General features: G+C 37.8%; 2 protein-coding genes across 3 annotated transcripts in view; one reads left to right on the forward strand and one right to left on the reverse strand.

The window, feature by feature from the left end:
• Positions 1–959: 959 nt before the first annotated feature.
• LOC114047885 (translation initiation factor IF-2-like) lies at positions 960–1768 on the reverse strand. Its single transcript, XM_027868788.1, has 2 exons — positions 1271–1768; positions 960–1145 (listed from the first exon to the last, which is right to left on the reverse strand). The coding sequence occupies exons 1-2, from the start codon at positions 1766–1768 to the stop codon at positions 960–962; spliced, it is 684 nt and encodes a 227-aa protein (XP_027724589.1).
• SMAD4 (SMAD family member 4) overlaps positions 1674–13670 on the forward strand; it is a 57066-nt gene continuing 45069 nt past the window's right edge. The window contains exon 1 of one of the 2 annotated variants that reach the window (XM_027868908.1): positions 1674–1752. The gene's annotated coding sequence lies outside the window, so the exon portion shown is untranslated. Of the gene's footprint in view, positions 1753–13182; positions 13276–13670 lie in introns of those variants that run through there. The other variant, XM_027868909.1, reaches the window with a different exon arrangement.

The following is a 13670-nucleotide window of genomic DNA, read 5'->3' on the forward strand; positions in this document are numbered from 1 at the left end:
AAGTCAACCCAATTCACATCCCCTCATTTAACAGAAGAAACTGAGGCCCATGATTTTAAGCGTTACATATGTAGTACCAAAAATTAGATTTGAACTCATTTTTTCAGCTGAATTCTACCCATAGTTCTGGGGGTGGAGAGGGACCCTTCTCATTTTTTCTTGATTCAAGTTTGTGCAAAGCCTGTATTAGGTGCTAAGGAACATATAAGGATTCTCTTCTACTTATTTGTATAAATGGTAAATCTCTGTGATACCCCCCCATATAAGCATCTTAAAGGTAAGGGACTATTAATTTTTTTTTTTTTTGTATCTCCAACTCCGTACCTAGCACACAGTGGCATGTAATAATTGTGGAGGGGATGAGGGGTATACATATATGCATAATACACATACACATACACGCCTGGAAGCTTATAGATGGGTATGGCAATAGATGTATGATACATATATCATACAGATGTGCATGCATGTAACACATATATGCATACACAACCTTATATATAAACTTCCAGTCACACATGCATATATATATCATGCATAAGTAATATCTATTATATATTACATTATATGTTATAATTATATTAGATATATGTCTCCATATTATGGAGCCTCAAGGAGCTTCTAGTCACCACTTTTTTGTCATTTATTGAACTTTCCCCCTCTTTTCATAGTGGGGACGCAGGGAATCTTGGAATTCAGATAGTTCTGATTGGACACTTCTGAGTCTACGGATTTAGAAGTTGGGTCGGGTTGGGAAAGGGGTAAAGGGCTATTTTCCAGACTTCCCCCCCAAACTCATTTCTGACAGGGCGTTGTTGCAAGAAGTGTCTTTGATGAGTTCTCTTTTCTCCTTCCCTCCACTGGAGAAAAAGCAAAAAAAAAGTAGCCGGGAGATTGCTATGGAAACAACGCAGCCACCGGGCCCCCTCTTGGGTTGGGCAGCGCCAGCGACCTCGGAGCTAGTCGTCCTCGCGTTCGGCGCCTCCTCCGCTTCCATTCATTAAACTTGCCCTCCCTACTTCAGGCCTGAAGCCCTGGGCGGCGTTCAGCTCCAAAGAACAATCTGACCAGCACGCGCCTGCGCGCTGCAGTGTGCTCCGAATCCCCGAGATAGAAGCAGGGGGAGGAGAAACAGAGGAGGCCTGCTGGCGGGGGAGCGAAGAGAGGAGGGAGGCGGGGATGGGGGTGGGGATGGGGGGGGAGCGGGTAGAGGAGAAAGGAGAAGGGAAAAAAAAAAGCCACACGGGCTCTGGTTAAAAAAAAAAATTACCCGGATGTGGTCTGCGTTTGCGCATGCCCAGTGCCCCCCTCGACAAGTTGGCAGCAACAACACGGCCCCGGTCGTCGTCGCCTTAACGGAGCGTCCCGGGTGGCGGAGTCCGCGCTTCCGCTCGCTCTCCTCCCGAAGCCCCGGTCGCCCTCCCCTCCGCTCGGCCGCCGCCCGGGGGGCGGGAAGGGGTGGGCACCGCGGCGGGTGAGCAGAGCCCGGTGCCGTCCTGGGAGAGGCCCCCGCCGCGGGTCGGCCGCCCGGGAGCTCGAGCCGGCCCGACCCGTGAGGAGGGGGAGGGCGGCCCGGCCCCGAGGAGGGGCAGGGAGGCCGGGGGCCGCGGCGGCGGCGGCGGCCCGGCCGGGAGGGAGCCCGCTGCGCGCCCTGTGCCAGGCCGCGGCGGCGGCCCAGACTTCGCCCGAGCCCAGGGGCGGGAGAGGACCGCCGCCGCCGCCTCCCTCCTGCCCGCGGCGGCCGGAACCCAGGTAACAGCAGCGCCATGTCCTCTCCCTCCCCCGTCCCGGCTGGGCGCACCCTCCCCGGGGATCCTAGCCAGGCACACGTGGGCCCCCCTACCCCCGGCCACAGGTGGAGCCGGCCGGGCCTCGGCAGGCTCCCCCCGCCCGCCCGCCGGGGCTACACCCAGCGGCGGCCCGGACATCCCCGGGCTGCCCTGGGCTGGGCCGGCCACTGGCCGCCCCTCCTTTGCCCGGGTCGTGTGGGGGTAGCTAATAGACGGTCGGCCCCATCCCTCCCTTCCCGGCCCTTCCGGGCACTTTCCCCGGGCTCCTTCCTAACCTCCCCCGTCAGGGAGCAGAGCCTAGTGCTGGGTGGCGAAGCGCCCCCTCCAACGTCTTCCTCCCTCTGGCTCCTACAACTCTTTGTTGTTCGCTAGTTGTACTATTTGGCCGTGCAAAGCATGTTGGGTCGGAAAACGAGAAACCTAATTTCCCACTGGAAGTTGCGGAAGAGTTTTAAGTTTGTTTCACGTCCTGTTTTTTTTCCTCCCCTCTCCTCTTCCGCCCCTTCGCAGTTGGCTTGTTCTAGTTTCTTGGATTTTTATTTTTTTAACTCTTTTTGCCTTTCGAGTACTGTAGATGGGGCTGCTTTGGAGAAATATCTTTTATTTATTTTGCAGAGCTGTGAAGAAAAAGCTAAAACGGACGACTCCTTTGATGGTTTTTATCAATAGACACCCGTGGTTCATTGTACTTGAAGGCAATACATTTAGTGGTCTGTCTAGTGTGGGATGGTGTCTTCCTGTACTGTCTAAGATTTTATTAAAGGTTTAGTCAGAAGATTTTGATTATTTTTTGGGGGGGGAGGTGAACATCAATAAATATGTTTTTTAACAATGAGTAAATTTACTGCTTAAACGTTTGAAAAAATAAATTGCAGGTGATTTCTAATGCCTTTAGTTTTTGCAGCAAAGCTTAAGCAGAAACTCACCTATTTGAGAAAAAAAAGTGAGTAATTTCAAGTAGACAATTTAAAAAGGCATGTGAGTGAACTTGATGATAATTTGTTAACAAGTTCTGACTTGTGCCTGTTAGCACCTTTGAGTCTCAGCATGATGATTCCTTTTTTTAAAGTCAGTTTTATCCTTTTTATGAGCCAGAAGTCATTTTAAGATCTTAGATAATGCCTAGGCTTTTTAAAAGTAGAAAACATAAAAGAATTTACTTTTGTAGAGTGATTGGTCTTGTTGCATATTTTAATTTACCCATCAAAGTATAATGCAAATTCTCTAAACATTTTTTGTTCATTCCCGGACTAAAATCATTTTAACAGATAAGATTTTAGTTGTCTTCAGGAAATGTTAATCAGTGTATATATACTGATTTTTCCCCCCTGCCTAAAATACTTGAGTTGAAATTTAGCATGAACTTTTTTCTCTCCAATTATTCCAGTTGAAATGGAAGGACCTCATTTGGTTTAGTAAATCATTACATATTGCTTACAACTTGTCAATTATACAGTATCATCCCTAATAGTTCTTCTTTGTAAAATAGTGAAAAACTTGTTTCTTAACTAATATGTAGAAAAGTAGAAGCAATTTAAATTCCCCACAGTATTAGATTTTTAGCTTAATAGGAGAATTCTCCACTCCTTTGTTTTTGGGATATGCATTTTTACCTCCAGGGTATTTCTTTCTAGATAAACTAGGAGGTCATTAACTAAGTTCTCCTGGCCCAGCTTCACTCCAGCTTTCCTGCTAGGAAACTGCCCTTTCTGATTATACCAGTATTAACGGTGATGTCATTAAACACCATCCTAATTGGACATCTAGTTGCTGAGGCAGTTAACTCCATCTCCTACCTAATTGTTTAACAATTTGAAAATGAACATGTTAAGTGTTGGTTGAAATTTTCTTATTGAGTATACACATAGTATATCTCTTCATTATTCTAGATACTGCTCTTCAGTTTTTCTATTTAATGAATTGTTGGCAGGATTCAGAGGCTATTGTCAACTGAATATTTTTATTGACCTTTTGCTTATTTATTTATTTTAAATTTAAGAGGGGGGAATATAGGTCCAAATTGTAAAAGAAAAAAAACACCAACAACCCAATATGTGGGTAGTGACTCTCAAAGCAATATAAATTTTAACCTTCTTGTTTAGTAAACTTTATGATTTTCAGTTTGTTATCCAGTGTTCTGCACATAGCAGACAATTAATACTTGTTGAATGATTAAGTAAAATACTAAGAGATGATAAAAACCTAAATATGTTTTGACAAAGTATTTTCCTCACAACCATCTTGAGAGGTGGGGAGTAAAAATAGTCATTTGACAAAGATGAGTAACACTTTTCAGGTTACTTTAAGTGACCGATTTTGTCCGTAAAGCATTCAGAGTGAATGCTATCTTTTTTTTTTTTTATCAGAAAAAGAAGCAGTTTACCAGCATGCATTTTGGGGTTCTTCATTTATCAGATAAAAGCAGTATTAAATTTAAGTAATTTGATAAATGTGAAACTTTTTTATATTCCCTTTATCATTTCTAAAGATGGTACTTTTTTTTTTTTTTAAAGGCAATTGGGGTTAAGTGACTTGCCCAGGGTCACACAGCTAGTAAGTGTCAAGTGTTTGGTCAGGGTCTGGATTTGAACTCAGGTCTTCCTGACTTCAGGGCTGGTGCTTTATCCACTCTGCCACCTAGTTGCCCCTCCCTTTATCATTTCTGAAGGAACTCTGTGGTTTGGGTGATAGGAAATTTGTAAAGTAGAAATGGTACTTGAGATTCTGTCAAATTGGTTGTTAGGGGCTGTGATTTGGTATCTAAAATTCGAGTTTGTTTCCAGTATTAGTGTGGTGTGAAAGTATGTAAAATTATGAGAAAGTAGATTCTTATAGCTGATAAAAAACTTCTAAGTCTTGAATCCTTGGTATTGCAGAGTGGTTTAGAGTAAATAAATAGATGTTTATGTATTTCGTAAGCACTTGTAACTATCTTTAGCATAATTGTCCAAAGACCTTCATGTCTGTTTTAAGAATTCCGTCAATGTTATAGTTGCAAAATGCCTGAAGAAAATTTTCCATTATTTTAATTTTAAGTGCATTTTTGCAGACCAAAAAACTTAAGGTCTGGTCATGTAGTTTTGTGGTTGTTACACTGTACTGTTAGAAAGCTTTCTAATTGATTTTAGTTTCCTTTGCTACTTTTATACCAGCCAGCATAGTGTTGCAATACAAATAGTCAACAAATGTTATCATTATACCTTTTTAATTCTTTTTTAAGGGTCTTGTAAAAAAAATTGCAACTTTTGTGTGATTTGTGCTATTTTTCTTCCGACACTGTTCCTTTCTTGTAAAACATTCAATCAATAGGCATTTATTAAGGTGCCAGGCATCATGCTATGTGTAAAGGATTAAAAAAAAAAAAACCAATACCAGTCTGATAATTGATTTTAAGAAAATAGAGAGTGGGAAATTTGATGTTTTTACAATTACTGTGATTTTTTAAAAGGTACATAAAACTATAGGTCATACATTTTAAATATTAATAACTACGTATAAAAGGTAGCATTTAGGTATTCAGTGCAAATTGTAGATTCTCCCTGGGGGTGAGATGTGTTTGAGAATTTTATTAAGTTTCTCTAGTAACTGGTGTCATTCAATAAGTATCTTTAGTTTTAGTATTTTTAGTTTTCCCTGTGTGTGTATACATATATGTGTGTGTATATGTATTTGTATGTGTATATATATAGATATGTATCTATATCTGTATCTTCCAAATGTGTCTCAGTTATTATCAAGGAGGTGTAACAGACTTTCAGGCTTCTCTTGTAATCTACTACAGAAAAATAAAACAAACAGCCAATGGGTATGTCCAGTTGTCATTCACTGGTTTTCTAGATGTGATCTAGGAGTCATATTGAGTTTTTATTTATATCATCTTTCCCCCTCCCTCTCTTTTGGGTTCTGATTACTAATTGTTAATTTTCAGAATGCCTAAATATTAAATTTTTGGTTACTTTGAGAAGGTGAGAGAATGATAACTCCCATTTGCTATTATCTGTCTCATGACCTTAGGTCTTTTATTTACCTCATAAGGTCATTGTGAGTAAGACATTTTACTAACCTTAACACACTATAAATGTGAGTTCTCTTATGATACTTCTCCTTCTGTCCCCATACACAATTGCTTTGAAAATAAATCTGACTTTTATAGAACTTTTTTTTTTGTTTGTTGTAAGAAAAAGACAACAGCTACTTCTGCTTTTTTCTGTGTGTGGTAAATAGGACGGTTTGTGACAGCCTTAATAAAAGAAATTGTGATGTCTAAATCATTTTTGGATTGAGGTTATGAAAATTTTTGAAATATTAACATCTTTTACCTATTTCTGTGACCATGGTACTAATAGGATTCTAGAACCTAGCTAGCATGTATTACAGAAATTTAGTAGCTACCAGTACTTTTATACGTCTGTATATCTATTGATGGATCGATTGACATCCAACCCATTGTGATGTTATCTGTTTGGAGCATGTAAGGAAGTTGTAGTTAAGTGTAAAAATCTGCTGGGAATCAGGACAAATTCTACAGGCACATCCTTTTCACAGCTTTAATCAGAGTGGTTTTAGGCATTAAAATTATAGTTATTTCTTACAGAAGAATTCAATGGGAAAATGCATTGAAATGATGTAACTAGTTATTTAAACAGAATGAAATAATTGGTGTAACTAAGCTATCCAATGAAATCAGATGTTTTTAGATATGTGGTATGTAATGTTTTGGTTCAAATAGGTATTAAGTGCCTAGTGTATGTAGAGCACTACTTGGTAAGTGCTGAAGAAGAGACAGTGTTAGCCATGATATTATTGCCAATGCTCATGAAGCAATCTTCAAATTAGTATCTGTTAGAATTCCAATAAGAGAAACACTCTTCATGTTAACTTTATTTCAAATTGTAGTTGTGGTTTAGGTTTTAGAACTTTATTTTCAATTTCATAGCAACTAGCTCTCTGAACTTTCAGTTACTGGTTTTTTTTTTTTAAGGGCAGCTACACCTAGCAGTGGACAAGCAATTAAGCGATTAAGTGATTTGTCCAAGGTCATGTGGTAGCAGTGAGTTGGTGAAGTGGAAAGAGCACTGGGCTGGAGTCAGGAAGACTCATCTTCCTGAGTTCAAATCTGGCCTCAGTGACCCTGAGCAAGTCACTTCACCCTGTTTGCCTCAGTTTCTCATCTGTAAAATGAGCTGGAAAAGGACATGGTAAACCACTCCACTGTCTTTGCCAAGAAAACCCCAAACTGGGTCATGAAGAGTTGGACACAACTGAAAAAGACTGAACAACAGTTTTCTTCCAGTTAAATCCTCAGATGTAATCCCATCTTTTCTCTCACTATCTTTGTGATTTTTGTTGGGCAAGTTACCTAACCTCTCTGGGCCCTAGTTTCTTCATTTATAAAATAATGAAGGGATTTGATTAGCTGACTTCTGGAGCTCCTTTCCTGCTCTAACTCTATGATCTTACTATATCTGTTTCAAAAGATGCAACTTTTTTTTTTAAACGCCTGAACCTTTGCTTGAACACTGGTACTTTACAACATCTAGTGCTTTCTCCCCTAAGATCTCAGCTGTCTTGTAAAATATAAACTGAACAAAAGCTTTCCTTAAATGATGTTTAATATTAGAAATTTAGCAACTTAGCTCTCTGAAGTTTTGTGATGTACTTTCATTTTGGTCACAGTTTTAATATTGTAGAAGTGGGGGAATGTTAAAGGCAGAGGTACAGTATGAAGTATAGTTTCTGCTAGGAAATGAAGAGAAAAATCTATAAAAAGGCACAGGAACTAAATAAGCTTTTATATCTTCAGGGTCCATTGAAGTATCCTGTTATAAACACAGTACAATAGTTTATTCATAATGTTGACCCTGACCAATTAAGAAAAGGGAAATGTATAAAGTATTTTAATGATTTCCATGAAAATGGTTAAAGTTGTATATTTAAAGCCATATGTATTTAGCTATAAATGACAAAACATTTGAGTATCTATTTCATGTAATCACTGAGGACACAAAAAAAGGTCCCTAACCTTAATGGATTTCTAATTAGTTGGGGAGATGGGACATATCCAAAAAAAAAGTAAGAAATCAATCAGTGGCACATAGCAGGTGCTTAATAAATGATTGTTTTTTGAATAAATTCCATATAACTAATGCCCACAAGAAAGAACAATCCATAAGTTTTGCTTCTGTTTACAGTTCTTTTCCTAAGCTAATTCTTAAGGACATTTGAAACTAACTGTACATATCCTAGGCTTCTTAAAATCAAAATACTGGAAATAGAACTCATTTATTCCCCCAAATCCTTCTTTCTTAAAACTTTCCTATTACTGTTAAGGACTCCACCTTGCCATTTCAGTCACCCAGTCTGCAACTTTGGTTTCCTCTTTAATTTTTCACTGATCCCACATATCTAATCTATTTTCAGAACTTGTCGTTTCTTCTACTTTCACAGTATCTCTCAAAAATATAACTTTCTCTCTTGTCACAGAGCTACTACTCTGGTTTAGGTCATCATCACCTCTAGCCCTGACTATTGCAATAACCTTCCAATTGATTTCTGTGCCTCATGTCTCTCCCATCTCCTATCCATCTTCCACACATTTGCCAAAGTGATTTTCTAAATTGTAGGTTTCACCATGTTTCCCTGTCCACACCTCCCCTTAATAAATTCCAGTAATTCCTTCTTCTGATCTTTAGGATTAAAGTCTTTCATTTGTCATTTAAAACTCTTCACAACCTAGCTTCTTCTTAACTTTCTAGCATTTTGCTGTCCTGCATACTCTACAATTCTGGCCTACTTGCTGATACTCAAGACACACCATCTCCTGTCTCTGCCTTTGTTGTACTGCTCGTACCCCATGCCTGAAATATTCTCTTTCCTTACCTCCACCTCTTAGAATCATTGACTTCCTTCAAGATTTAGCTTAAGTGCCATGTGCTGCAGGAGTCCTTTCTTGGTACCTGCAGAGACTAGAATCTTCCCCTTTTAAGTTATTTTTCATCTATTCTGTATGTATCTTGAAAGTGCCTATTTACATGTTGTTTCTCCCATTTTCTAATGTAAGCTCTTTGAGGGTAGAGACTATTTTTGCCTTCTTTGTATATGTGGAGTTTAGCAACTGTTCCTGACACATAAATGTGTAATAAATGGCTGTTAATCAAGGCTACTTTACCTTTTTAAAAAAGGTGTATTTTGAGTTGGTTATCACTTCACAAGGGCCCCCTCGTTCTCCCCACTAAGGACTAGTAGAGTGCTAGACTTGGAGTAAGGAAGACTTGGATTCAGTCCTATTTCTTACAGCACATTTGGCAAGTCACTTAATGTCTCTGTTTCCTCATCTATAAAATGGGGATAATGATAGCATCTTCCTCTCAGGGTTGTTGTGAGGTTCAAATGAATTAACATATATAAAGCACTTTGCAAATCTTAAAGTGATACAAAAATGCTAACTGTTATTATTATTATTATTATTCTTGTTGTGTTATTTGTCACAAGAACTGTGATATCAGGGAGATGATGACATGACTTGCAGTTGAATTTGATTTGAGTGAGGGAGAGTTGTGCATAGTCACCAGCCTCACTTTCTCCTCCGGAGCCATCTGGGTCCGGTGGCCAGATGTCGATTAGGATACAGTGGTGGATCTTGGCTTTTTTAAGCTAAGGTCTTTTCACATTCTCACTTGGAGTGAGACAACACCCATTCAGTGAAAAGGCCTCTTTAAGAAGTGAGTCAAGAGATGGCCCCTTTAATTAAAAACAACAACAGCAACTCAAACTGGGAGGGGAAGACCCTCAGGATTACTGACCAAAAGAGAAACAGTTACTATTCACATTCACTCTGAGCCAGGAGGGCTCCAAAAATAACCATTAAATGGTGCTTGGGCCTTAGTACCTGCTCAGACATCGTGAAAAATCAAATGATACGTTGTCTGTAAATTGCTTTGCAAATTTAAAAAATACTAATATAAATACTAATATACTAATATAAACATTTATATTAAATATATTATATAAATAATATATAAATATATAAATAATATAAATACTAATAATAAATAATAATAAATACTAATATAAATACTAATTTAAAAAAATCAGTTATAACTTAATAACACCTTTCCCTAAAATTATTTAAGCAAAAATATTGCCACTGGTGGTCATAATAGAAAGAAAAGAATTGTGTTTTAACCTGTGTCATCTGGAACCAACATTGTCTATTGTTGTGTTTGATTAAATTCATTGCTATTAATCAGCAAACATTTATTAAGCATCTGCCATGTGCCGAGGTTTATTTTAGATTTTGGGAATAAAAAGATGAAAATGAAACATTTCCTGCTTTCTAAGAGTTTACTTTGTATTGAGGGAAACAAAATGTGCACTTATAAATACATGCACAAATACAACGTAATTCTTCCAGCACAGTGTCTGGCACATAGTAGGTTTATTGATTGAGTGATTGATAGAGACATTAGGCCCCTTGTAATGATTTAACATAGGATATAGCTCTTGAGCTGAGATTTGCAGGAAGCTGGGTATCCTCAGAGATGGAAAGAAGGAGGGCATGCATTCCAGGGATGGGGGAATAGTCTGCAAAAATACCGAAATGGAAGACTGAAGTGTCACATGCAAAAAACATCAAGGAAGTCAGTTTATTTGGACTATAAAGTTCTTGTGGGAGAAAGAGTGATATATATATAGTAAGGTAGGTTGTGACCAGATTATGAAGGGCTGTAAATGGAAAACAGAGGGATTTGTATTTGATATTAGAGGTAATAGGGAGCTACTGGGAAATTTTTCAGCAGGTCGTGCTTCAGGAAAATTACTTTTCGGTAGCTTTGTGGAGGATGGATTGGAGAGGGGGAAGATGAAGATGGGAAACCAATTAGCAGACTTTTGGAATGGTAGTCCAAATAAGAAGTGACTGTGGGTCTGAAAAGACAGTGAATAATGTTGAGAGCTTCTCACTGTGGTGGTACTCACAACAGAAGTGGGACAGTTTAGAAGTGGCTTGGATTTTGAAGGTAAAGGTAATGAATTCTGTTTTGGACATATTTAAGTTTAAGAGGCCTATGGAACACTTAATTCCCAAATGTTCATTCAGTAGGCAGTTAATGCTTTGGCACTTAAATGCATGAGAAAGACTAAAGTAGATATATAGATCTGGGAGTAATCTGCATTGGTAATTAATCTATTGAAATAATTGAATACTTGAGAAAAGTATACAAAGAGAAGAGGGATGAAGGACAACTATTTATTTGGACATACACTCACAATTAAAGGGATAATATGGTTGAAGTTCCAGCAAAGGAAAGTAACAGCAAGCAGTCAGTCAGGTAGGAGAATCAAGCAAGAACAGTGTCACACAAATCTAGATAGCAGAGTGTAGCTAGGAGGAAAAAGAATGATCACCCTCAAAGTCAAGAATTATGAAAATTTAAAAGAGGCCATTGTATTGGGCAAATAAAAGATCATTGGTTATTTGGAATTCATTAGTTTCATTTGAGTAAAGAGGTTGGAAGCCAAATTGCAGTGGTTTTAGTAGAAGAGAGTCTGAGGAGAGGAAGTGGAGGCAACTAGTGAATATGACTTTTTCAAAGAGTTTGGCTATGAAAGGGAAGAGAGATAGAGTATTAGTGATGTGAAGCACTTTTACATTTGTTGATTGTAGTTCTTCATTTGAAAGCTGTTCATATAATTTACCACTAATTAATTGAGGTACAAATCTTATACTTCTCAGATTGTGTCAATTTCCTATAGATTTTTTTACATCTGATTTATTCAAGACTTTGCGAAGCTTTTCCCAGTTTTAATTGTATATAACTTAAGGTATTTAAAGTTCTGTTTTATCTTTTATAATTTTCCTCTGTTCTTTGGTTATGAATTTTTCTCCCACCTGTAATTATAAAAGATGAAATTAAGCATTCTACTTCTTATTTATTCCTCAGTGCCTTTAAAATATATGACATATAAAATTCAGACAAAATATATTTTTTCTTAGGGTCATTTAAAAATTAAAGCATTTGGAGAGTCATTTATGAATACAGACTTAGAAACAGAAACAGCTCATGAATTAGTTAATAATTCTTCCTTACCATTGACATTCTTATTGACTCCTCAGTGATGAGAGAATCATATGATGTCAAAATTGGAAAGGGATCTTAGAAGTCATTAATCCAGTTCTTCTATAGATGAGGAAATTAGTGTTGACCTTGTTTTCCCCTAGGAGTGTTGGGCCTTTGAGAGCAAGGATTGTCTTGAGTCTTCACAAAATCCAGAATAGTGCCATAGATGTAATGACTAATTCTTAAAATATTGGTTATCATATATTTTGTTTTTTCAAAAAAAAAGTGTGTCCTTCGTTATAGAGAACAGAGTACTTAGAATCAAGATATTCTTTTTTTTTTTTTTTTGGTCTGGATCTGTTATTTCATTGATTAAACTCCCAGTAAGGACATTTCACTCTACCAATGAACATTTGCACTCAGCAATTTATAGCGTTAATCTTATTTGCCTAGGACAGTCCTTGGCTTTTTTGACTTTTTGACTGAGTCCAAATTTTTTTACAGAACAAATCCTTTTATTAAGGGGTTTGCTCTGTGAAGTTTGGATTCTGTTAAAGAGTCACACTTGAGAACCTAGAGGGCAACATGTGGCCTGGAAGCCCACAGGTTCCCCACCTCTTCTAATAGCCAGCATTGTTCAGAGGTGGGGCTTGAACTCATTTTTGCTGACAAGTCTATTTCGACATTATGTTATAAGTAAAGTTAAAAGACACCTAAGCCATGTCTCAGGTAAAGTATAGCTTAGAAATTCTCTTCAGAGTATCAAATGAATTGGCATAAGTGGTTTCATTATATACCCAAAGGTAAGATATATCTCTTGGGGCAATTCATCACATCTTGCAGTCCTTAAAATGATCATAATCAGGCTACTGTTGAGATATTTAATTGTTGTTGTTTTAACTGCCAACATTTGTTGGGGATAATGCAGAAGTATGTTAAGGTAGAATACTTATATGAAGAACTAAATTGGATTCTCCAAATTAAGTCAACATGTATTTTGACTTCAGCTTGAAAGTGGGTGTAGTGGAAGATGGCAAAAATTCTGTAAAATGATGTTTGTTTAAGATATAAGAAAGTGACTAAAGGCCTGTCAATTACTGTGAAACTCTATGCTTTTGTGTTATGCTTTCTCCCAGAAGAGATGTAAGTAACTGAGAATGTGGAGCATCTAGTGACAAAAAATCAAATCGTCTATATCCCGAGAAGGCAAGAAGTAACAAGCTGTGGATGTAGCCATCATTTTGGAACATATTATTTATTTATTTATTTTTGTTTCTATTTTTTGCTAGGCAATGAGGTTAAGTGACCTGCCCAGGGTCACACACCTTGTAAGTGTCAAGTGTCCAAGGCTGGATTTGAACTCAGGTCCTTCTGACTCCAGGGCCCATGGAACATATTGTTTACGTACAGCAACTCATGTAGCAAAGGTCAGAGTAATAATGCTGCACTAGAAAAAAAATAAACGATAAAAAGAGAAGTCACTGAACTCTAGCACAGACCTGGTTAAATAAGGTTTTGAAGGTGAAATATTGGGAATGAGTAGAATGGAATTGATTAACTCTTCTACATTTCTAAGAGAAATTTATGCAAAAGAATTGTCGTAGTGAGGCCGAAATTTCTGGAAAACTGCCTTAACCAAAAAATGTTTAATATTCTTGCTTAGCAAATAGTTAAGGATGATGATTTAGAACAAAAACTCCCTTTCTTGTAATTTCTTTTAAGTTTTATTGATACTTTTTTTTACTTGAATCATTTCCATATATTTCCTATCCCCTAAAGAAAAAGAGTTAAATCAAAATGAATACATAACCTAGATATAAAG

Source organism: Vombatus ursinus, unplaced genomic scaffold (genome assembly GCF_900497805.2).
Source record: "Vombatus ursinus unplaced genomic scaffold, bare-nosed wombat genome assembly UNPS02014791.1, whole genome shotgun sequence".
NCBI lineage: Eukaryota > Metazoa > Chordata > Mammalia > Diprotodontia > Vombatidae > Vombatus > Vombatus ursinus.

What these genes read in the sequence shown, in the direction of transcription:
- LOC114047885 (XM_027868788.1), bottom strand. Translation starts at nt 1,768, where the DNA reads ATGGCGCTGCTGTTACCTGGGTTCCGGCCGCCGCGGGCAGGAGGGAGG. An exon ending in CAAACGCAGACCACATCCGG is followed by an intron (nt 1,146 to 1,270) that starts GTAATTTTTTTT and finishes CTCCCCCGCCAG; the next exon opens with CAGGCCTCCTCTGTTTCTCC.